Source organism: Protopterus annectens, chromosome 4.part0 (assembly GCF_019279795.1).
Source record: "Protopterus annectens isolate FY-2018-M chromosome 4.part0, PAN1.0, whole genome shotgun sequence".
NCBI classification, from domain to species: domain Eukaryota; kingdom Metazoa; phylum Chordata; order Ceratodontiformes; family Protopteridae; genus Protopterus; species Protopterus annectens.
Window position 1 is genome coordinate 1,609,096,699 of NC_056733.1, and position 25,129 is coordinate 1,609,121,827.

Here is a 25,129-nt window from a genome sequence, read left to right on the forward strand (position 1 = left end):
CTGCATTCGCGTGGGTTTCCTCCGGGTACTCCGGTTTCCTCCCACATTCTAAAGACATGCTTCTGGAGCATTTCTCCCCGGGCCTCCGCTGAAAACAGGATCTGTGGAACCTAGTCGGACTTTCCCAGTCAACAAATGTTAAATAAAATAAATAAAAATAAATAAATCAGGTTACATTATGTTTCTTATAATTAATAACCTCCCCTTTTTTTTAGATCCAAACTGAAAATGGAGGATATCAAAGAAGTAAACAAAGTATTAAAGGTATGTTTGATAATCATTGTAAGATGATAACATTTTATGAGTATTTATGAGATTCTAAAAGTTTATCAGAATCACATCCTCTTGAATCCAGGCTAACATGGTCAACTATATGAAAAGAGAATTGTTGAAATCTGTACAGATTGTGCTATGTCTTAAAATATTTTTCACATTTCCATTTTAATGCATGAATGTGCTATTGAGTATGCTACAAGAGCCTCCAAATGGTTTTACTAATATAGTAGCTCTCACAGCTGGCACATTTTGCCACGTAAGCAACATTCACACTCTTTCAGGTGTAATGCCTCTTAGTCCTAAAGGTTCTGTTTATATACATCGTTTAACACTGGGCTGGTAACTGTGTACCCATCACCATTTACGAAATCTCCTGGATATGTTCCCAGTGATTCATTCATCTGGACCTCTGTACAGATGTTGTCTTTCTCTAACAAATTGTTTAGATTCATTTTTTTCATAAATACAAAATTAGGTGAGGGCTGTACCACCTCAGTAAGATCTGGATTACTTAAGATACACTTCGTTATTTTTACAAACCATAACAATCCCTGTACTGTCAGTGGTCATAGGGCCCCATTTTGAGAAGATCTGAAGTATATTAAGGAATTTCTCCTTATTTCCACAATCCACAAACAAGTCTACCAGGAAATGCAGTTTTTTTAAAACAAACACTGACCTTTCAGTGCATATTCTCAAATCTTGCCCAGTTGCCCCCTTGCTTTATTAAATTTCATGCAGGCAGAATGCTGACTATAAATATGTAAATCATTATTTACAAAGGTAGTTCTTCCATACAACTTGCTGTCATTTTTATTCACATTCATAGTGATGGTAGTGTTTAAAAATGATGCACAAGCCTTTAGTGCTGCATATGAAGTGTAAATAAGCTAAACTGCTGATAAGTAAAAAGGAATGAAACAGTAAGGGATATCCTCTCCAAATAAAAACAAATCATCGGTATATCTTATGTAATAACAACATGCAAAAACAATTGAGATTTCTATAAAAATCCATTCTTCCACAGTACCAAAAAAACAATTTGCAAACATTAGCTGCCATCACTGTCTCCATTATCTGATGGTAAAAGTTGTTGTTAAACATGCAAAGAATGAATAGAAAATAAGATATTACAGTGTACAAGTCATATTAATTGTAGTAGCACTAAAGGTAGAAGCATTGACCATTGACCGCACATGGAGTTGTTGGGGGTTCTTAAAAATAACTGGAAGATTGTCTTAAGTAATCCTGATCTTGCTGAGGTGGTAGGGTCCTCAACTAGTTTTGTATTTAGGAACAGCACACTACGTTGAGGTGTGTAAAGCTCTCCTCAGTAAATCAGTACAATATCAACAGCAAAAAGGAGAGAGCACCACAGCTAGAGCAAGTCTTTGTAATACAAATTTTAATTCAGTAGTAAGTGCTTTCCCGACTTCAATGAATACACAACATAAAATCACCTACATTTATACTCATACATAAGCAATCAAGCAGTTAAGCAATAAATTCATCAATCAATTAAGCTTGATTCAACCACTGGTGAGTTTCTTAAGGAACGTAATGTAAAAACATTTGTATCAATGACTGTTTAAAGGTCATGGTACAATTCAAAATATAAAATATCTGGTGCAGGATAATAATAATTATTACAAAGACCTGCTGTAGCTGTGGTGCTCTCTCCTTTTTGCTGTTGAAATCGTTTTGTATTTAGGAGAAACAAGAATTTAAAAAAAATGCTAGTGAAAGACAATACCACCTGTACTGAGGTTTGAACTGAACAAACTGCTGGGGACGTACATATGTTGATTGCGTAAATGGTGTTGGTACGTAGATCATAGTCTCATAGTAGAATACAGGGCTATCAACCCAAGGGACCTTTTTAAGCCTAGCCATGCTTCCTAATAAAATTTGATAAGTATTTGTTCCCAAAGGTTTTATGGGGGTATGTATACTTGGGGGCATGGGTGGTTGAGCATTTACGGGTTTCTTCTGTCTTATAGACTTAGGTGCCAGACCAGGGGTATTTTTCAGATCCCCATCCACTGATCCAAGTTTTGCTAAGTGCAGGGATGAACTCTGCTCAACATGGATGGGAAGCCTATTTCAGAGAAGGGGGAGCCACTGAGACACATACATATCCATCCAGCATGTCCTGTTTATGTTGCAGACAAGGTTTAGATCCCTGGATGCTTCTGATGCTATTTGTTTTACAGGTATGCAACAGGTACATTAGGGCTGGATTAGAGGATGCTTTGTAGGTCCAGTATCAGCCTTCTCTCAGCAGCCTGTAGGAGTCTGAATATAAAGACAAGGCTTCGAGGCAGTCTCTATAGGATTTGTTTTCCACACCATGTGTTCTTTTTCTGAGGAATCTCTGTGGATACTCCAGTTGTTGCATATGTCTGGCCAGATACATTATGAGAGCAGAGAACAGTGGACCAATGACATGTTTAGATCAAGATCTGTACCGATGCTTATAAGTTGTGCAAGACAAAAGGATTTCCTCACTACAGTAGACGCATGTTGGTCAAATGCCAGATCACTGTTTATATGCATTACGAAATCCCTGACTATACTGTCTACTCTTAGGGGTGTATTGTCAATGAAGAAAAAGTGCTGGGTTGTGTGTCTTTCCAAAAGATGTTATTTTGCAGGCTGAATTCTTAAACCTGGTGCATATTTGCATTACAAAGACGTGCATCTGGAGCCTTTCTCCCCAGGCCTCTGCTGAAAATTGGCTTTGTTCCAAGTCGGATTTTCCCGGTTAACAAATGATGTAATGGGATCCTATCTCGCCTACATTCACAACATATGGGGTTCGGAGCCGATCCATCGGCTCCGACTCGGCAACTAATACACTAGCACGAAGTCTCTCATTGGCTGGGCTACTCCCTATCCCAGGATGCACTACACCTGCTTCCCCAGATCTCGTTTGCCGCTTAACAAGCTGGACATGGTCTCGACTTGGCTGGAGCTAAGTGGTTATTTTTACCTTATTGGTCCTTGACCTAGGGAATTTTTGTCCATATTAACCAAACAGCTGTTTTAACAGCTATTTCTTGCTATTTCTGATTGTTTTTTGTTGAGTGCTTGTTTCCAGAAATTTAATTTGTTCAGTCGGGCAAGGCCCGTTTAAGTTAGAGGGCCTTTGCCCTACCTTTGACTGCTAATTGTTTCTTATTAACTGGTGGTTAGTTGTTTTTCGGGCAAAGCCCGTTTAAATTAGAGGGCTTTGGGCCGTTTAACTTGTTTAAATTGTTGTGAGGTAAACTTCACCAGTACTCGCGCCAGTGTGTCTCGCGCTTTTCAGTTGGCGCTTTTTGTGTATAGTGCTATACTTGTTGTGGTAGAGTAGTATTTCCTTAGAGTTTGTACTTGTTGTGGCCTGTATCATGTCTAAGGAACAAAAGTCAGGTTTTAAAAAATGCACTCGGTGCAAATATAAAATGTCCATTACAGACAGTCATTCAGTATGTGTTTATTGTTTGGGGCGAAACATCTGCAAGAGACTTGTAGCGTCTGTCATGCGTTCTCATCTAGAGTTCTTCAAGAACGCAAGAACAAATTAATATTGAAAGGGCTTATCAAGCCTTCTTTTGAGGAAGCCTTAGATCTTCCTGTTGCTTCCAAAGAAAAGATCGTCGGCTCCGACAAGTCCGTCGAGCCGACTTCTAAAAGACAAAATTGACCTCTTCTTCCTCGGCTCCACTGACTTGGGGCCGAGGGTCGAAGTCTGCCTCGATACCTCCTACCTCGGCTCCATTGCCTTGGGCCGCAAGTTGGAGTATCGAGAGGTGAATCACCTCCATCGGTTCCAATGGCTTCGGAGGCGGTGGAAGTGTGCAGCTCAGACTCTTCCCCTCGGCTCGAAGAAGGCTCCTTCGGTGCCGATGGTGGTCCATGCGGTGGTGGAGTCGGCGCCGATAGCATTGGAGCCGTTTGAGCCGGTCCCCTTCTCTCGGGCCGAGAGGAAAGTCTTCTCGATTGTCTACCTCCTCTAAATCATCGAGACTTTCAGATTCGGACCTGGATAGGGTTTTACAGAGGCTATTCCAATCTCCAGTGTTTACTAAATTGGTCTCGGCTCCAGCACAGTTAGCTTCGGAGCCGATCCCCCCTCCAACACATTCGATTCCTCCTCCAACCTCCTCGGAGCCGTTGGAGTCGGTGGTGGTGGAGCAAAGCGGAGCCATACGGTCGGAGCAGAGACCCCTTGAGGTCTCTCGGTTACGACTGTGCTTCCTACCCTGTCCTCCGGTTCAGGGTTTGGTACTCGACCTCTTCAGCCGGGCCGAGGGAACACTTTGGGGCTGGGTGCTTGATTGCCTAGTCTTCCTCTCGGAGCATCGGCTGCTGGAATTCCCAGTGCCATCGTGGCCCCTAGACCAGTGACCTCCTTGGATTCTAGAGGTCCGGCCTTTGAGGCCATGAGGAGCGCTGGCCATGCCTTTGCCGGTTCAGCAAGATTCTACCTCACCGTCCCTAGATTTGGAGACTGGTGCCTCTGTTGTGTTGCAGCCCCGGCAGCGGGCCCCAGGGCCTGAGGATACCCCCATCGGGGTTCCCTTCTTCGGGTGGTCCGTCCGAAACTGCTTCGGACGAACCCCACGGAAGAAATTGTGTAAGAGGAAGCACGTAGACTCCCAAGATGAGTCTGTTACATCGGATACTGACCTCGATGACGCAGAAGGGTCCCCAAATCATCTTCGGATGATATCTCCTTCTCAGATATCTTGGAGATTCTGAGACAGAGAGGTGACTGGCAAGCCAAAACCCCTTCAGCTGAGGAGTCAGTCTTCCTCAAGGCCTTTGGGGCCCAGCCTTCCGCCTCCTGGGTGTCTCCACCCTTGATGAACTCCTTGATTTGGTTTCTCGAAGCGTGGGAACACCCTGATTCTGTGGAACCGGTGCCTGCGAGGCCCAATACATTTGTCAGCCCCCAGAAGGAGTTTCTCACAAAGGGTGTGCCTGTAGATGCTTTGGTGGTGGCTTCTGCCACACAGCAGGACGTGGCAGAGGCTTCGACGTCTATTCATCCTCCTAATAAGGATTCTAGGAGCATGGATAGGTACGGGAAGCGTACCCTCTCTTCAGCGGCCTTTGCCTTACGGTCGCTGAACTACTTATGTCATTTTACGAGGCTCCAAAGGGATCTTCTCAAAGAGCTAAATGACTCTCTTGTTGGTAACCTACCTGAGGCGCTGGCCCGACTGTTGGCACAGATGACTACCCTCTTTTCTATTGTTAACTCGTCCATGAGGCTCATTTCATATGCAGCCGAAGGCGAGTAGCAGCGGGAACAGGCGTTGCCCTCAGGAGACAAGCCTGGTTACGCTTGTGTTCATTCGCGGAGGCCTTCAAGTCTTCCTTCGCCGACGCCCCCTTTGATGGGTCATCTTTGTTTGGACCCAAGGTGAAGGACACACTAACTCGGTGCGAGCAGGAGGGCAAGACTTTGACTGCCGTTGGGGCCCGATTTTCCGCTCCTTCTAGGCCTTACCCCAAGGCTGGGAGAGGAGGGAAAATGTGGTTTAGAAAATCTCAGAAGTCTTTCCCTACTCCACCCAGTGATTCCCCCTCCAGAGGCAGGGGGGGGGGGAATTTTGGAAGACGCCGCCCCAGAGGTGGCAGAGGCCCCCGTAACTCTGGAGACCGCGATTCCTTTCGTGGTTCTTCATACAACCAGCGTTCCTGAGTTGTTGCCCGACTGTGCAACTCCGGAGCCAGTCGGGGGTCGCTTTGCGGCACACCCACAAGCTTGGGAATCCATAACAAGCGATCAGTGGGTGCTTCGCATTATTACCGGAGGATATATCATCCCTTTCAACAAACCCCCCCCTTCTTTAAGGGAAATCCCGGACGTACCACCCAGTCAGCGGGATCAGGCAGCATTAGAGGTTTCAAAGCTGCTAGAAAAAAGAGCCATCCAGCCTGTCCCCATCGACCAGATCGGATCAGGAACTTACTCAAAATTATTTTTGGTACCAAAAAAGGCAGGGGACTTCAGGCCCATTTTGGACCTCAGTTCATTGAATCGTTTCAAAAAGAAGTCCAAATTCCGAATGGTCACTCTTCAATCTATTCTTCCTTTGCTGGAAAAAGATGCATGGATGTGCTCCATAGATCTCCAGGACGCTTACTATCACATTCCCATAGCTCAAGAGTCCAGGAGATATCTACGCTTCCGCCTCGGAGTCAGTCATTTCCAATTCCGAGCACTGCCCTTTGGTCTCACCACAGCCCCCAGGGTGTTCACCAAGTGTCTGGCAGTGGTAACTGCTCACCTGAGAAGTCTGGGATTCCAGGTGTTTCCTTATCTAGACGACTGGCTCCTTACTGCCACCTCCAAGCATCTACTACTCCAAGCGCTCAGAGCCACGTTCACCTTGGGCCGTTTCTTGGGGATCACGTTCAATTTGCAAAAATCTGTACTACAGCCATCTCAGCGTATTACTTTCATAGGCGCAGACTTAGACACAAAAAGAATGCGCGCCTTTTTACCGGCAGCAAGAATTCAGGTCTTACAAGATCAAGTCAAATCCTGTCTCCCCCTACAAAGAGCCCCGGCCCATCGGATCCTACAACTGTTGGGCTCGATGGCGTCGACCATACTTTTAGTTCCCTTGGCCAGACTAGACATGCGAATTTTACAATGGCTACTGTCGGTTCAATGGTCTTATCAGGAACTTCCCTTGAACCACTTAATCATAATCATGGAAAGTTGCCGTCGAGATCTGCATTGGTGGCTCCTCCAATCAAATCTCGACCAGGGGCGACCCTTTATACCTCAACGTCCCGTTGCCACTGTGACTACGGACGCCTCCCAGGTAGGGTGGGGGGGTCATTACCTGGACAGGTCGGTCCAAGGCACATGGCAGATCCAGGAAACGCATTTGCATATCAATGTCCTGGAGATGAGAGCGGTACTATTGGTACTCCAAGCTCTCCATCACGCTCTCCCACAGGGCCCGATTACTATCCTATCCGACAACATGTCGGTGGTGTGGTACATAAACAAGCAAGGTGGAACCAGGTCTTACCCACTATGCAGAGAAGCCATGAGACTTTGGCACTGGGCGGTAGCTACCAACCGCTTTCTAATGGCAATGCACATACCGGGGAAGTCCAGTGTGATTGCGGACAGATTAAGCAGGACCATTCTTTTACCCCACGAGTGGTCCCTCAACCAGGGTATAGCTGCGAAAATCTTGACAGATGGGGTCTTCCTTGCTGCGACCTGTTTGCCAGCCCTCACAATGCGAAATGCAGAGAGTTCTTCACACTGTTTCCTTCTCAGGGACAGATTCCCAGGGACGCTCTGACTCACATTTGGCCCCGGTCTTCTCTCGCCTTCCCTCCGTTCCGCCTTCTACCGAGGGTGATACAGAAGGCCATTTACATGGAGAGCGAGATGATTTTGATTGCCCCGCACTGGCCTCGTCAAGTTTGGTTTCCTTTCCTACAGAGGCATGCGATAGAAGGTCCATGGTTTCTGGATCCGGTGCCAGACCTGTTGACTCATCAGTCAGGGCGGCTTCATCCGTCTCTCAGGTCCCTGAAGTTGGCAGCATGGTTACTCCACTTCCATCCTTAGTCCGAGACAATGCTCTCTCGCTGGACGTGGTCCACATACTGTCTTCTTCTCATAAACCTTCCACCATCAAACTTTATTCCAGTAAATGGAAAAGGTTTGCCTTCTGGGCTCAAGAACGGGTATAGATCCTCTCACTGCACCAGTATCGGAGGTTCTGAATTTTCTGGCCTCCCTTTTCAGTCGGGTTCTTCAGTTTCTACCATTAAGGTTCAGTTAGCGGCGATCTCTAATTTTCATGCTTCTTTTGAACCTTCATTGATGTCTCACAAACTTTGTAAGGCTTTCCTTAAAGGGGCTTGGCTCCTTAGGCCTCCTTTATCTCATCCTGTCCCCTTGGGATTTGAATATGGTTCTTGCTGCCCTAACTGCCCGTCCTTTCGAACCAGCTGCTACTTGTGATTTAAAATTTCTGTCTTGGAAAGCGGCCTTTTAGTAGCCATAACATCTGCTAGGCGAGTTTCAGAACTTCAAGCTCTTTGTTCTGATCCTCCCTATTTGATTTTTCACAAGCATAGAGTTTCATTGAAATTAAACCCTGCATTTATACCAAAAGTGGCCTCCTCTTTCTGTATGCAGCAAACTATAGAACTCCCTGTCTTTTTCCCAGAATTCTCTAATAACGCAGAATATACTTTGCATCAATTGGACGTACATAGACAACTGCGTTTTTATTTGAATAGAACCGCTCAAACGCAGAAATCAAATCAATTGTTTGTTTCCTTTGCAGTGAACAAATTGGGTCAACCAGTAACAAAAACCTCCATATCTAAATGGATTAAAGATTGTATCATTTTTATTTATTCACAGGCTAACAAAGACCTTCCCTTTCCAGTCAAGGCTCATTCTACCAGGGCAATGGCTACTTCCGTAGCTTTTCACTCCAAGTTATCAATAGATAATATTTGTGCTGCGGCAACCTGGACTTCTCCGCACACTTTCATTTCTCATTACAAATTGGATGTGGTTTCTCGAGGCAGAGCTTCCTTTGGTTCCACAGTTCTCAGGAGTGTGTTCCAATGAGCCACCTGGGATGTAGGTGCTAGGGACGCTGTCCCATATGTTGTGAATGTAGGCGAGATAGGATCCCATTACATCTTTTAGTTATGTACTTACCATAACTTCGGATGTATGGGATCCATCTACATTCATAAGTACCCACCCTCCTTCCCCCTTCCATTCGGATTTAGAGGAGCTGTAGTCTCTTTTTTTCTTGGAGATCTTTCTTGAAGAACTTTAGTTGGTTATAGTGACTACTAGTTTTTCTGTGTTTGCATGGGTGTATGAAAGCGAACAAACAAGATCTGGGGAAGCAGGTGTAGTGCATCCTGGGATAGGGAGTAGCCCAGCCAATGAGAGACTTCGTGCTAGTGTATTAGTTGCCGAGTCGGAGCCGATGGATCGGCTCCGAACCCCATATGTTGTGAATGTAGGCGAGATGGATCCCATACATCCGAAGTTATGGTAAGTACATAACTAAAAGTTAAATAAAAAATAAATAAAAAAATATATATATATATAAGCAGAATTTTTGGAGCAAAAAATCCAATATACCTGCAAGAGTGTGAATGTTATTTAAGTAGCAAAATGTGCCAGCTGTGAGACGGTCTGTAAGACCACACATAGGTCTGCCACGCTATTCATGAGCACATCTATAGCATTAAAAAGAAAACTATGAACAATGTTTTGTTTAAACACAGCACAATTTGTGTAAACTTCAACAAGATTCTGTTTAAAATAGTTGACCATATTAGCCTGGATTTAAGAGGATGTGATTCTGATAACATTTTAGAGGCTAAAGATTTTAAAGTATACACATCACTCCTGGACTCTGTCTGCATTTTGAAGTTTATTTGGTGAATATTTTAATAGCAAAACCATAAAAGTCATCCAGATCCCATTTCCTGATGGAATTACTATAAATGTCATAGTCCTTTAAATGTTGTCCGCTGTCTCTCACAAGTAACACCAGAACCTTTTTAAAGGAAGATAAGTTACACCCTAAAGTACCCCTCTTTCATTCTTCACTCTAAGGCCTAATAAAACTACCTCCCTCATTTTGACTAAAGCAAGGATAGAGAAGTTTTTCATTCCCTTTTCTAAGGAGGAAAAAATGAGTCAGAAGAATGTCTTTTCCATGAGGAAAAAATGAGCGAGTCCTCAACTTCTTTTTTTTTTTTTTTTTTTTAGAAAAACATTCTTTGCTGACCCCAAATTCCAGACAGTGTGAGGACTGTTGTCCAGAGAAGGAGCATTTTGAGGAGCTTCTAATAAAGTTTGAGAAGGTTCTTGATTTTTCAAGATGTTACTGACATGCAGATAAAAAAGAAGCTTGAGCACTGTTGTATGGTAAACAGCTATGTAGTCTATCTACTAGAGACTTGACCTCCTGGGAAATGTGGTGACTGTCAGAAAGTGACCTGTTGATGTAGCCCATTTCTTTTTCCTCATCACCTGTTGACATGGGAGTGGGGTAAGAATTAAGTCCTCCCTGCTTATTTATGCATCATTCCACAGCCATGTTGTTGTCAGTATGATTGGCAATGAGTTCCTCCCCACTTACTTAGGTACTCCGTGTTGTCTTACTGAATTGCTACTGCACCACAGCAGAGAGTCCTGAAAGCCTACAGCATGGATACCACTACCCTCATCTCCAAATACTGATGGCTATACAGATTTTCCTTCAGCAAAGACCTTGCACCATGGGACGTCTGCCCTTCATAGTTCCTCATCCATGAGCAAAGGCATCCATGGTGACAGCCACTAGAGGAGCGGGTGTTTAAATGAGACTGCCCAGAGTGAGACTGAGAGGGTTGAGTCACCATTTCAGTTGTGGTTTGCATATTTTTAAATTATCACTTATGGCATAGGCAATCATACATTTACACAAATGAAAACAAACCATAGTGACATAATCCCAGTTGCAGGCATTTTTTCACAAACCGTAGTGACATAATCCTAGCTGCAAACATTATACAACAACTATAGTCTACCCAATCATCGTCAGTCAAACATTACGTAGCTCATTCAGGTCATATCTTTTAAACTTCATTCCTCCCCTGTATGTATTGTTCCCACAATGCCCATTTTTTCCTATGTAATTTGATCCTACCCTTTTCTAAATATCCCAGTTCCATTTTTTATCTCTGTTACTATATCCACTACTTCTAGTACAGTTGGTTTAGACATTGATTTCCATTTTCTAGTAATGGCTTTTTTGGCAGCCACCATAATTAGACACAGCAAGGTCTTATTATGGCTAGGCAATTCCAACTCTGTATCATAGCTCAGAAAATTAATTTCCCAGGTTACACTAATTTGCTCACCCAGCATCTCTAACAGAGCAGTCAACAGGGAATCTTTAAAGTCTGCCAACTCCTTACACTCCCAGAAAATATGTCCCCAGTTATCTCTTTCTTCCCCCATCACACATCCAACATTTGTGTCCACCTGAGAAAAAATTCTTTGGAGTCTACTTGGGGTATAAAAATATCTGTGTAAACATTTTCAAGCAAAAATTCTAACTCTTCTAGATTTTGTTGCATATTTGGGTGACATACCTATATCCTCCCATTGTTTCTTTGTGGATTGCTTTTCCAGTCTCTCTTCTCAATCCTTTCTAACCTCCTCTGATTGATTCTTATAGTTATCATGCAAAAATGTATATGCTGCACTAACTATTCCTTTTTTAACAGCAGTTTCTATTTTAGATTTGAATAAAAACTCTACCAGTGCTCACCTTTCATTTAGGAACCCCCTATTTCTTTGCCTATACTCTAATATAAGCCCTTGATAGAGAAGGCAATCTCTAACCTGCAGCCCAAATAATTTCCTAAGGTCTTCCCATTCTATTACCTTTCTCTCTCTAGTCATTTGCTCCCAATACATTGGTTACTTTGCCAGGTTTCTGCAATAAATTCCAGACCCCCCTGCATATTGTTGTCTGTATCTCTAATTGCAGTCATCTCTATCAGCAGCATCCCCTTTCTCCATTCCCATGTTCATTTAGTTCTTAGAATACTTTCTACTACTTTATGAATATATGATTATTGTTATTCTCCTTAAAGGTCTGCATCTAAAATCCCAGTCTCTCCGTCGTTCTTGAGCTCCTCCTGTTTCATCGTCATCCATTTCCACTTTGAGTTATAGTTTTCTACTTGTGCTATGTATAGGAGCCTTAACTGTTTTGCTCTGAAATACCCCTTCATATCAGGTAATTCCAATCCACCCTGTTCTCTTGGAAGAATCAGCTCTATCCCACTTGGCTCTTGCCATATTCCCCTCCCAGATGAAATCCTTCAACTCTTTATTAAATGATATCCACAACTTCTCCTCTGGTTGATAAAAAATATGCCTGACCTGTGTAAAAGACTAAACAGACTAAAAACATTTTGACTGCTTGTATCTTACTATCCATATCCATATAATAGAGCTTCCATTTTCTCAGTTTTTCTGTTGTCTTTTGTTTAGCCTCTTCCCACATTTCCTTGGCTGCCACACCAGAATCATTTTGAATCCATACTCCTAAATACTTAATTTTGTTATGTCCCCATAAATATGGATATTGCTGAATCAGTTCTTGTGTGGGTACACATTGTACTGCTATTGCCTTTGTTTTAGCTTCATTAATTTCATATCCCGAAAAGATATGAAACTGTCTCTCAAAGTGTTCCACAACATTGTAATGTCCTTTTCTAGTTTTATCTGGTATAAAATAATATCATCCACAAATAGAGCCAGCTTTTCATGACTAACATACCAATATCCTTGGATTTCTGAGTCTCTTATTTTCTATGCCAGTGGTTCTAAGTGTAATGCAAATAACAAAGGGGAAAGAGGATACCTCTGTTTGTTTCCTCTGCTCAAACAGAAATTATCAGAGAGGAGCTGACTCTAATGGGTGTTTAACCTCTTTATGTATTACAGCCATCACTACTTTCTTCCAGGATGTTGGTGCTTCTCCTGCTCTTAAAATACCGTTGAACAAAACCTTCCAGATCTTCATCATTTTTTCCCTCCTAGTTTCCAAGCATACACTGGACTGCCATTTATTCCTGGGGACTTAACTGTGGATTGGTTATATATCACAAGTTTTATCTCATCTCCTCCTATCCTATTAGTAATTGAACCTCATCTACCTCTAACCTTGGCATATTTAATTTTTCCATAAACATTTCCATCTGTACCTTTTTTTGATTTCCATATTTCTCTGGTGTATACAAACTTTAATAAAAATTTTGAAATATTTCTAGTATCTCTACAGGATCTCGTTATCTTCCTTGTTATAGGCTCCCTAAGCTTGGCAACAACCCTTTCTACTTTCTGTTGCATGAGTCATTGTGCTAAAAGGTTTTGTGCTGTGGAGTTCTCAAAAAGCAGTTTTATTTATCTATTTTAATTTAACATTTGTTAACCGGGAAAGTCCAACTTGGAACAAAGCCAATTTTCAGTGGAGGCCCGGGGAGATATGCTCCAGGAGCACGCCTTTGTAACGTGGGAGGAAACCAGAGCACCCGGAGGAAACCCACACAAATGCAGGGGAGGCCATGCAGACTCCAGACGGAAGGCACCCCAGCCGAGAATCGAACCAGAGAAACTCTTGCTGTGAGGCGACAATGTTACTGCTGCACCACTGTGCCGTTGATTAACAGCAATCTTTCTAAACTCATTATTGAGCATTCTGCAAGTGCTCTTCTTGTTTTTTTAAGATTCCCCCTATTCTGCAATGCTAACCTTTGTCAGTCCCTCTAAGTAATTATTATTACTTCTTAAACATATCTCTCTCTCTATCATTTCCACCCTGTTTTTAAACTCTACTTTAATTTTATCCCACTCTCTAGCTATATTTTCAGAAGAAATTTCTATCTTCTCTAACATCTCCCAAATAATTTCCACTACCCATTACTCATATTCCTCTCTTTTCATCAGATAGGTGGGAAAGCGCCAGTACATCATTTTTATTTCATTGCCCTGCATTTTTATTTTAGTTGTTATTGGTGTGTGATCTGAAATAGTTATTGGATCCATATCAAAACTTTTATTTCAATGCACATGTTCCAGTGAAATATATATATTCTGTCGAGTCCAGACCAGTTTTTGTATGTTTGAGAATAATATGTAAATTCACTCCGAAGTCCTCCTACTGAATTCAAATCTTTCATGCCATATATTTTCATAAACTTCTTCAAAAATCTACTCTCCTTTGTTATATTTTCTTTTCTGCCCCCCCCCCCCCAGATATGTCTTCACTGTTGCAAGTGAAATTACAGTCACTACCTATAAGTAATATTCCCTGCTGAAAGCTGGATTTTTCTCCCAGAATTTTCTTAAGTTCCATTATAGCAGTTTTAAGTGAAGGTAAATACATGCCAGTGTAATCCTCCTCCCTTGCCAGTAGCCCCTTAGTGCTACAAATCTACCATTATTGCCTTTTTTATCCTTTTCTACCACTATTGGAGCTCCTCTTTGCAATTAATATAAGTACTTCTCTTTTCCTTTCTCCCAGGTATTCTTCTGAATAACCATCCTGAAAACCGTTCTTTATCAAATTCACATGTTCAGTTCTTTCCAAATGTGTCTCATATAGCATAGCTATTTGCACTCTACATTTTTAATATAGTTCTCTATGCTTTTTTGTATATATTTAACATTTACAGATAATGTAGAAATAGTCATTATGTTAAAAAGTTTTTATTCCCACTTTTTATGTGTACCAGTTTTGTTAAGTGCCTAGTTCCAGCTTTTGTGTTACGTGCATACACTAATGTTTAGCAGCTTCATCTTTTAGATGTTTCTTGTCATATCCATTTGAGTCTATGTCACATCTTACAAAATTTTTGCTTTATTGACATCCTGCAAAAAATCCACCCCAATACACCCCCTAAAACCTATTAACGTAATACTAACACACGAGACTATGTATCTTCAAATGTTGACGTTTTATCCCATTAGAAACAATTGTCCCAGACTGACAGCCACAGTCTCAGACTTGGGCTAACCTAAAAGGAATGTTATGCATGCTAAGATGCATGGTGCAGTCTGTGCTTCTATTAATTGCTGTTTGATTTTGTCTTATCCTTATTACTCTCCCAGATTGTGAAAACACTTGAGTCCTTTCAGAAAACATTATCTCCTAGCCATTGAAATAAATAGTTATCCTGTTTTTATTACTCTTTATCAGATTGTCTCCATGGAGACATGAGTACCAGGTACAGAGTTGCTTCTACAAGCACTCATTTATATGCTAGACAGTATTCTTTTTTATTTGCTTTCTCTTAAAACTTGTTACCAGATCAAGCAGGGCCTTAATCCAGTCATTCCCCTATGCAGGAGTGAAAAAGCACATCAATTTTTCTTGTATCCCATTTTTGACCAGACTTTTCTTTTCGCTGCAGTGCCTGTATTTCTTAAAACTGAACAAGGAGAAAAAACAGGGGCACCTGTTTACTTTAGTATCCCCATTACACTTGAAAATAACTGAGAACACTTCATTTTATAGCATACAGATGATACAAATACTACTATTAAGAATAAAATTTTGTTTCACTTAGTTAACTCTTTCCTTCATCTTCCCCCCTACAAAATGTTCTTCCAGACATTAATGGCATGAAGTAGGGCATATGCTTTAGAGTCCCCTACAAGTTTTGCAAATTCAAGAAAGCCAATGATTCCAGGTTTGCTTGTTCTGTCATGTTTCACAAATACTATTAATGCTTTGTAATCCCAAATTTATTTGTCAGTTTCCAAGTTGCTAGTTTTATTCCTTTTCACCTCTATCACCCAAATCCAGTCTGTGCTTCATTTCCAACATACTCCCTGTTCTTCTGGTCACCCCCTGTGCTGTTTTACTGTTTCTCAAGCATTTTCTGTTGAAACACTGGAAAAGATTTCACTGGCAGTCTCTCTCTCTCTCTGTAATCTTTATTACCAGAAGAACAAGAAGCAGGATGTCCTTCTGCCACAGTTTTGAGAGAATCAACTCCTGCTGGTAGGATTGCATCTTTACTATTAAATGTCTAGGTTGCTTTCTCATGGTCAGGTTTGGAACGTGCACATGATGTGCCCTTTCAATTAACAACTCTTGGTGTGGAATACCAGTCCAGTTGCTTATTTGTGCTTTCATGAAATTAATACAGTCTGCTCCTTCTAGCTTCTCAGGTAAGGAAGAAAATCTCAGCTTTTCCCTACATGCTGTGTCCAGTAATTCAGCCAGTCTTTTCTTCATTTCTACCTCTGATTTTTGCAGTTTTATCACCTCATCTGAACATCTTTTTAAAGATTCCTCCATTTTCCAGGTTTTTGTTATTTGAACTGATATACTCATTCATTGTTTTGTTTAATTTATTCAGCTGTAAGTACATTTGATTTATTTTTTCCATTAGGTTACTGGAAGTCATGCCTTGCACTAAAGCTGGAGCTTGCACTGCTTTTTACTGAAGAGCTGCAGAATTCTTCCCAGTCAGTGTTTTTCCTACCTTTTGTAATTGATTTTCTTTTAGGTTCTCCGAATTTCTTTTTTGCTGGTATCCATGCAGTGCACTTTCTAGCCAGTTACTGAAATTTACCCAAAAATATGAGTTTACCATCTCTCTCTCTTCTGAGTTTCTGTTTTCACACTGGGAGAGCTGAAATTAAACTGTTACTTAATGTGCAGCCATCTTGTAAGTCCCTTTGCAAACATTTTTTTTGACTGTTCCTTAACATGTCATACTAGTGTAGGCACGATGATGAAAGATAGGACTGCTCTTCACCCCAATAATGCAATACATGTTGTTGAGGTGACAGTGAAGGCAGTACAATATACTGCTGCGGCAGACCCAGATGATGTTAATGGGTTATTTTGTTTCTGGAACACTATCAAAAATGGTAAAATGGTATAGGTGTCTAGTTTACCTTTTCCAGGCCACCTTAGGCAGTGGTTATATGCCTGGTATCTTGAAAAATGCAGTAGTTGAGCCGGTACCTAATGGCAGCAAACACAGCACTGCAGCAAGCTTTAAATTTGTCTTTTTCTTTATACATTCTCATTACTGGAATAAATGTATTTCTCTTTTTCACGAATTTCAAGAATAGTCATTGTCCACAAATACTTGCTGATGCCAGAGTATATGGCTTTGCCCTGCAGCCATAATTTAGATAGGATCATCTCCTTCTGTTTGATAAGTTTGCAGTTTAACCGCCACAGGTCTTGGGATGGGTTTTCCCTTCTCACTGCTGCAGTGAGAATAAACACTTGGTGAGTCCTTGCTAGTTGAATGTCTTGTGCATGGATATTTGTCCATTTACTGACCTGTTATCTTACAAATTCTATGCCGCCTGTCTAAACCTTAGGATCTGATATTGTCATTTTCATTCATTCCTCAGCTGATGAGTTTGGATCCAATACTCAGATCTGACTCTGCCGCTTCTTCCAGAATGTAGGATCTTAGCACTCTCGAGCTCCTCCCTATACCTATGATGCCACACCAACCTAGCATACGTCAAATCTCATTTGCCGCCATTGCAAACAGATGCAGATTGTGAGTTCTTAAGTCTATATCATTTATCATATCTTTTTCTTGTGGGTTAAGGTGACTGTAGTCCTTTAATGTGTTATAGATACCTTTTTATTTTTTCTATAGTACCTCCCATGTTACCCCTATAACTCTTTTTTTTTTCTAACTGCTTTTTTCTTGTACTCTTCTGAGTACTCCTTAATACCATAGTTGGTAGTTTTTTCTTCCTTATTTTCACTGTTCTCTACATGTATATTAAAAAAATATCTTACTATATTTTTCTTTACCTTACTTGTAATTGCTTGCATCTGGTATTTTTCCTTACCATAGTCACTTTTATTAGTTTGTGACTTGTTGATGTTTTTTTTTTTTTTTTTTGAGTCAGTCAGTTTGACTTCAAAATATTGAATAAACCTTGTTTCAAAAAGTGTGATTCCTGTGGATATAAGATCCCAAATTGTGATGCCCACAGGGAATGTGTCCATTGTTTGGGCCCTACGTGCCTGGACACAGATTGTGACATGTGTGGGATTTAATTCTCGGACCTTTATTGATCGAACGAACAAACTTATTTTCAGGGACCTTCCACCTTCCAAGTCATCTGCTTCTGTTGCTATGGCTCAAACTCATAAGAAACCAGACAAAGGAGCGACTCTCTGTCCAAGGACAAGGAGACACGTAAAAAAACAGGCTTTGCTAGGACCATTCTCTGGAGGCTTCTGGACACTCATCTTTCCTCCTCCTAGTTAGTATAAACTAGTCTATACATTATGAATACAGTACAAGTGCATAATTAAACTTACCATAACAGTAGATGTTCGAATGATCACTGATAAAGTAGCTGCTGTCTCCCTCCATCCCACTTATTTTTGTATGTTTTTGTTGCCAGAGTGAGGACATATATTATTATTATTGTTTTCCTAGCACTGACCTTTTTCAAGGTTTTAGTCTCTCTGTCTCTCTCATTGACATAAATGTTCTGAAAGACTTGGGTGCATGGAATATGCCCTTCAAACTTTGGAAGCTTGTCATTAGAAGGATATAACTCCTATAGCTCTTCAGACAACTATTGTTGTTATGGTACGTTTACTTGCACAGCTGTACTTTCCATGTCATTCTGACTGGATTTTTTAGTCAGAAGAACAATTATAGCAGGAGGAGGGGTGTATTTCAGGAATTTCTACTCAGTCTGAGTATTCTGATTCTGAGAACAGTATAGTTTCCGATTTCCCTGATGAAGAAATTTCTTTCACTGACATTTTATCTGACATGAAAAAGGTGTTTCAGTTTGACCAAAATGAAATACCTATGGCACAGAAAATGTTTTATGATTTGTTACAGCTGCTTATACCTAAAGCTACTCATATCCATCCTGTATTAACTGCCTTAAATAATGTTTTGCTCACTGTGTCCAGTTTTTCTGGTGGTCAATGTCCTGCTCACAAGAAGTCTGACAAGTTATACAAGGTGCCCCAGACACGCAAGTATCTATTTTCCTAAATCACATTCAGCAGTCATTTCTCTTTCTAAATCTGTCCTGGTGCTGCTAAACAGGTTACTGCTACTAACTCCATTCCTTCTGAAAAAGAATGGAAAGCATCAGATAAGTTCAGAAAAAAAACATTCTTGTAGTACTTTAACTTTCAGGGTATTAAATTGCCAAATTCATACATTAAAATTTTTACTTGTGTCTTTGAGAACATGTAGGTATTGATGGTTAACCGTCTTTCTTCTGAGGTAAAGAACTGATTAAATGTTTCTGTGACAGCTATTTCTCAGGTGACTAAGCATATTTTAAAAGGCACTTAGTGTGCTGTTGATTCTTCTTCTAGAGCTGCTGCTTGTGGCTCAGTTTTGAGGAGACTTGCTTAGCTTCATTTTGAAAATCTTCCTGACTGTGTTAAGTCTGAGATTTTAAATTCTCCCTTAGATAAAGAATCCGTTTGCCCCTTCTGTGGCTGAGGTGTTTCAGAAGTGTGATGACAAAGGATTACTGATTCAAGGAGCGACTTAAGATTTTTCAACCTTCCTTTTTCATACCAAAGAGTAGTTTTCCTTCCTTCTCAGTCCTCTTTTCCAAAACACAGTGTAAACAGTAAGGAGACATTAATTAGGGGCTAAAAAACAGTAGAAAGGCACAATAAAGGAAGGAAGGAAAAGCTTCCAAAAATCAGGGACAGTCCTACCAGTCAGCATGCTTCTCTCCACTGTTCAGGCTCCCCCTCCTTCCCTCCCAACCTGAGAACTTTTCTATGTCTCTGAGACTTCACCTTCCCTTTTGGCGTCAGATATTCGTAGATATTTGAGTTCTGACAGTAATCCAGTGGAAGTACTTTTGATAATGGGAATTCCTTCCCCCTTTTCAGGGGATTTCCACTTGCAGAAGGTAGAGGATTTGTCTTTCTCTTTTTCCTTCCATTTGACACAAAATAATATCTCAAGTAGTCTTAAAACCAGTGACTGTGAATCTCCTATGCAAAGGATATTTCTTCTTAGCAAACTAGAAGAATCCTGAAGGTCAGTGCTAGATCTTTCTTTTCTAAATGTTTTGTCAAGATTCCAAATTTGAAAATATTATCAGTTCAGTATCTTGCGCGTCCATACCTCTCAGCTGTCCAGATTATTACAAAATGTCTAGATTTTTGCCTCATATTTTGTTGGTCTTTTCCTCATAAAATTTTGGTTTTCTGGCAAACCATTGGCAAGTCAAGTGAGGATTGAAGAAAGGAAGTAATGGCAAACATTTGAGTTGCAGACTTCATACTCTTCAGAAAATTCAATGCAAAGCCTGTTCATCTATCAGCTTTACATGTTTGTAAGAGCAGTATTTAAAAATGGTCCCTATTTTTTGTTTTTTTGTCCCCCATTATTAAAGCCTTTGTCCAGATGTCTTGCTCTAAGATGTTGAGAAGTATGTGCACATCCGATTCCTCATCTAACTTTTATGGTAAAGTTATTCTGAAGGACACCTATCATCACATTCCAATTGCCAACTATTTCATGTGTTTTTAATATTTGCCCTGTTTGTCTTGCATTGCCAGTGCTCTGTGTTATTCTTTGGACTACACTGCAGCAAGGGTATTAACAAAATATCTAGCTCCAGTCATTGCTTCCTGCAGATTCCAAGGCATTTAGATTTGTCCATATTTGCAGAATTCTCTTATCTTTTCATAGGCTCTTAGGGGGTTACTAGGCTAATGGCCCTGGGGCCCTTACAAGTCAAGCCAAGAGTTTATCCCCCAAAAAGAAACTTCAGTCAGCACCTGTTGCCCCTGTCAATGAGGGACACGGGTGGAACCCCTGGGACAGATTTATGGTTTCCCATCCACTCATCAAGGTTGCACTTGAAGAGGGTCAACGAGGTACTCTGTTTGACATGTATGGCAAGTCTATTCCAGAGATGGGGCAGCCTCTGTGAGACAAACCTGTCTCTCCAGCAGGTTTTGTTGATGTCGCATATTAGTAGGGCAGGGTCCGATATTGCCTTGTAGGCGAGACACGGATCACCTCTGAGCAATCTGTACGGTACTGAGTAGAGTGATAGTGATTTGAGCCTGCCTGCATAGGACAAGTGTTGGAGGCCATGGATTCTCTTTGTGAGGTATTTCTGTGGCCTTTCCATTTCGTGCAGGTGTTTGGAGAGGTACATACCAAACGGGACGTTATACTCAATTATTGGCCTAATGAGGGAGTACAGAGAGGTAATAACCTCCTTTTTCTGGATGCAATCCCTTTACGTATGAGATGAACCAAGTAAAAGGCTTTTCTTATAACTCGCTACTTGATGGTCGAATGTGAGGTTGTTGTCAACCTGAGTACCCAGGTCTCTCAACACAGGTTGCGTGCTTAGGAGGTTGCAGTTGATGTGATAATCAGTAGGGGGCCATGTTTTTGCTGAATGGTATAATACATTTTTTTGCGTTTAACTTACGGCCATGACTTTGGCACCAGTCATTTGTTGCTGCGAGACCCTCTTGCAGTATGTTAACATCATTTGGGGAGTCAGTGACAGCACCCAGGCTCTTTTTCCAGCTGTCATGAATCTCTAGCAACTATTCAGGAACCTTTACTCAGTCTGAGCTTTTAAATCAATTTGCAGAAGTCTTCTCCCATCCCATCTCATAGAATGGCTTACCTGGAATGTTTGTTTGACAATGCCTTAGGAAGAGCCTTTTTTCCTCTAAACAAAGTGCAGATGTTCTAACAGCTCTTCATAGGTTTCTTCAGCCTAAACCAGGCACCAATAAGAAATTTTCTCTGGATTCTGAGGTACATGTCATCAAATATCATGTTGCTTTTTGCCTGATTACACCAGAGGAAAATACAGTGGAACTCAGCATCTACACCCTTTGACTTTTCATATTCCAGGTCTGCAATTTGTTAAGACGGAGACTGCATGGTGGGTAGACCAGATAGTATGTGATCCATGTCTTCCAGTCCCCTTTCCAATCCCCCTTCCCTCTAGTCAGTCACCACAGATGCTTCAGCTCTCACAAGGGGAGTGGTTTCAAAAGGAGTAAATGTACCAACTCTGAGAACTCCTCTAGTTGGACAGAAGCACTTAAATATCACAGAGATTGTTTTTATCAGTGCTTTGACGGTCTTGCAGAGGTCCTGGGGAGCAGACATGACTCTAGTGTACACAAACTGCACCACAGTGATGTGGTATATAAGCAGAAAGTGAGGTACCATATTCTATCCTCTTTACAGACTGGCTATGATAACCTGAGAGGTAGCAATTCAGATTAATCTCTCTTCTTCCTTTATACAATACTTCAGGATGAAGCCTTATTGCAGGCAAGCTCAACAAGTCCAGGTAGATCAGCATGCATGAAAATGGCATGGTATCTTCCAAGAATTGATCAGACTGTGGTGAACACCTCGGATAGATGTGCTTCCCCCTTCAGTACAGAGATCTAAAGAAACTTTTCTCCAAGACTTCTTGCAGTCAGGCCTGGAAAACAGATGCATTCTCATTCCGCTAGATGGAAATGTGCCTGTATAATTTTTCTACCCTTTCAATTGATTAATAAGATTCTTCTAAAGATCCCAAAGATCTCTCCAAAAATTGTGGTGATGACTTCTTTCTGGCCAAGATAACAGTGTCTCTTCCTCCTTTTTAATTTGGCCAAGGGCAATCACCACAAACTTCCCCACAGGCCAGATTTACTCTCACAAGACAGTGGGAGATTGACCTGCCTCAGTCTGGAAACTCTTCAGCTAACTGTCTGGATGATAGAATTTCGTTTACCTTTTATGCATTTTTTTTCTGAGGATGTGCAGCAGATACTGAATGAGGCAATGAAGCCTGCTACTAGAAAATCATGCAAGTCAAGTGGAAAAAATTTCTAATTGGCGACAGTCAAAAAAACAGGAGCCTTTTCAGGCCCATTTGCCTCTGCTTCTTGATTATTAGTGTGAGTTTCTGTCCAGTGGTTTGTCATACTCTTCTAGGTACATTTGTCAGTCATTGCCCTTAAACCCCCCTTTCTAACAATCCTCAAGTTAAACAGTTTCTGAAGGGGGTTTTGCATACTTCACTTAGGAAATAGGTAGCTCCTTCTTGGGATCTCAGATGTTCTTCGTGTTTCACTGTTGCAGTCATTACATTTGGGTTATCTGCTTGCAGGTAGCCCTCAGTCGGCCTGATTAACAAAGTCTTGGGTCCTGCGTCGGTTGCTGTCCCTTCTTCCATGAGGTCAGGTCATCAGGGGTATAAAACATGCAGCCAATGCCATTACATCAGAATTTCTTGCTGTGCGATGCTCAAAGCAGAAGCAGTTCGCAAGTGCTGGTTGGCCGACTCCTGAAATTTTTCATTTTCAAGTTTCAGAACCGAAGTCTTCAACTAAAACTAAGTACCCCATTGGGGAAACTTTTTCTTGCTCCTTACCAATGTCAGTAAAACTTAATAATTGCATTACTTGTGGTAAGCAAATACCTCATAAAGATTTTAATTCGTACTGTATTCCTTGCCTAGGCCCTGACCATGATGTACCTTGCTGTCGGTTTTGTGCTTTATTTAATCAGCACACTATCCATCGTCAGTATATTTTCGCCTCTAAATATTTCAGTTCTCAGTTTAATTATCCAGAAATGTAGTCAGTTAGCCACCCGACTACCGGGGTTCTGAAAAAATGCAAAGATAAAGACAGAGACAGGCCGCCGAGGTTCAAAACTGCCGAAGACGCTTCTCCTAAGCCAGTCACCAGTTCGCCAGTACTCAGTGAGGCGCTTTCGCAGCCCCTAATACCTGCTACTTCTGATTCACAGGCCTCTATTGAGACCCATTCGGAGTCCGGTATGCTGCGAGATGTTTCAACTATGGAACCCGCGGATGCCTCTACCTTGGATGGGTCCAGAGCCGCTGTGCAAGCACCGGCTTCTGAGGGTGTATTCAGGCCTACGGACTTGCATATTAATCCGACGCCTCCTTCTTCTCTAAGGCCTAAATCTGGAACCATGCCTAAAAAACAACGCCCAGGCCACATGCTCAGGCCTCTATGCCTAAAAATGAAATGATAAGAATGGCTGAAGATCTAATAACTCTAATCAGGGGTAGTCAATCCACCCTTTCTAAGAGGCCTAGGACCAAAGTGGTTTATGAATCTTCTGACCAGGATTCTGTTTTTTCTGATTCTTCTGATGATCTGGATTTGTCCTTATCTACTTATGAGGATTCTGATGCAGAGGACTCCATTCCCTCTGCTTCCCCATTCCATCTGCTTCCCCTCCAGAGGATTTTTCTTTTGGGGAAACCTTACATACTCTAAGGGAGCATTTCCACTGGGAAAGCCAGGAATTTTCTGATTCAAAAAAGAGGCTTAGGGATTTCTTACTCCTACCTCAGCATAGGCCTTTAGCTATTCCACCTGTGCTAGACATTGTTGATGATGCTTTTTCGGAATCTAGTTTGGCCCCTGATTCCTTGCCTCCTGCTCCCAGAAAACCAGACAGATACTACAGGGTCCCTGAGTCACACAAGTTCCTTTTTAAAAATCCTATTGCAGATCCAAAGACTATTTCACAGGGGCCCAAGGGCATTAAGGCTTCTACTGCTAAAAATCCTACCCCCTCTGATAGAGACTCCAGAGCGCTGGATAGATGGGGTAAGAAGTTTTACACTTCTGCAACCTTGGCCATTAGGGCTGTAAACTGCCAGTTTCATATGTTAAAGTATCAGCAACATGTTATTGGATCGCTTAAACAGAAAATGATGTTGATTCCTGACTGTGTGGAAAATAAAGAATTACAGGATTTGATGCATTCTGCTGAACAAGTTGGAAAACATACTTTGCAGTGTGGTTTTGATTCATTAGAGGCCTCTTGCAGGGCTGCTGTTACTGGGTTTGTGCTCAGAAGGCATGCTTGGCTTAAGGAACAATATTTGCCTGATCATGTTAAAGCTAAATTGTTGGATGCTCCCTTAAATCAGGACTGCCTGTTTGGCAACAAGGCTGAGGAAGTTCTTAAAAAGATGGAAGATAAAGCTAAATCTATGCAAACTGTTAAAGATTTCTTACAAGTTCAGCCTCCCAGATTTAGTAGGCAGTGGCCCTCTAAGAATTGGTCCTTTACAGCCCCTTCCAGGTCTTCTCAAGCCAAACCCAGACACAGCAAAAACCCCAGGTTTCAGTACCAGGGAACACACAGGTCTAAGCAGTGGGGGGGCCTCCACTTCCAAATCTGGGAGTAATAAGACTCCCCCTATGGTAAACTGTCTCAGTGACTTCCTTTTAAAATTTCCAAGCACTTGTCAACTGACTGC

At 41.6% G+C, this 25,129-nt stretch overlaps 1 protein-coding gene across 1 annotated transcript in view; it reads left to right on the top strand.

Annotated features, from left to right (window-relative positions):
• The window catches only part of RUFY1 (RUN and FYVE domain containing 1), a 2,127,773-nt gene that overhangs the window by 1,969,194 nt on the left and 133,450 nt on the right, over positions 1 to 25,129 (top strand). Inside the window, exon 16 of the mRNA XM_044069383.1 lies at positions 216 to 264. Within this exon, the coding sequence (XP_043925318.1) occupies positions 216 to 264 (49 nt within the window). The remainder of the gene's footprint in view (positions 1 to 215; positions 265 to 25,129) is intronic.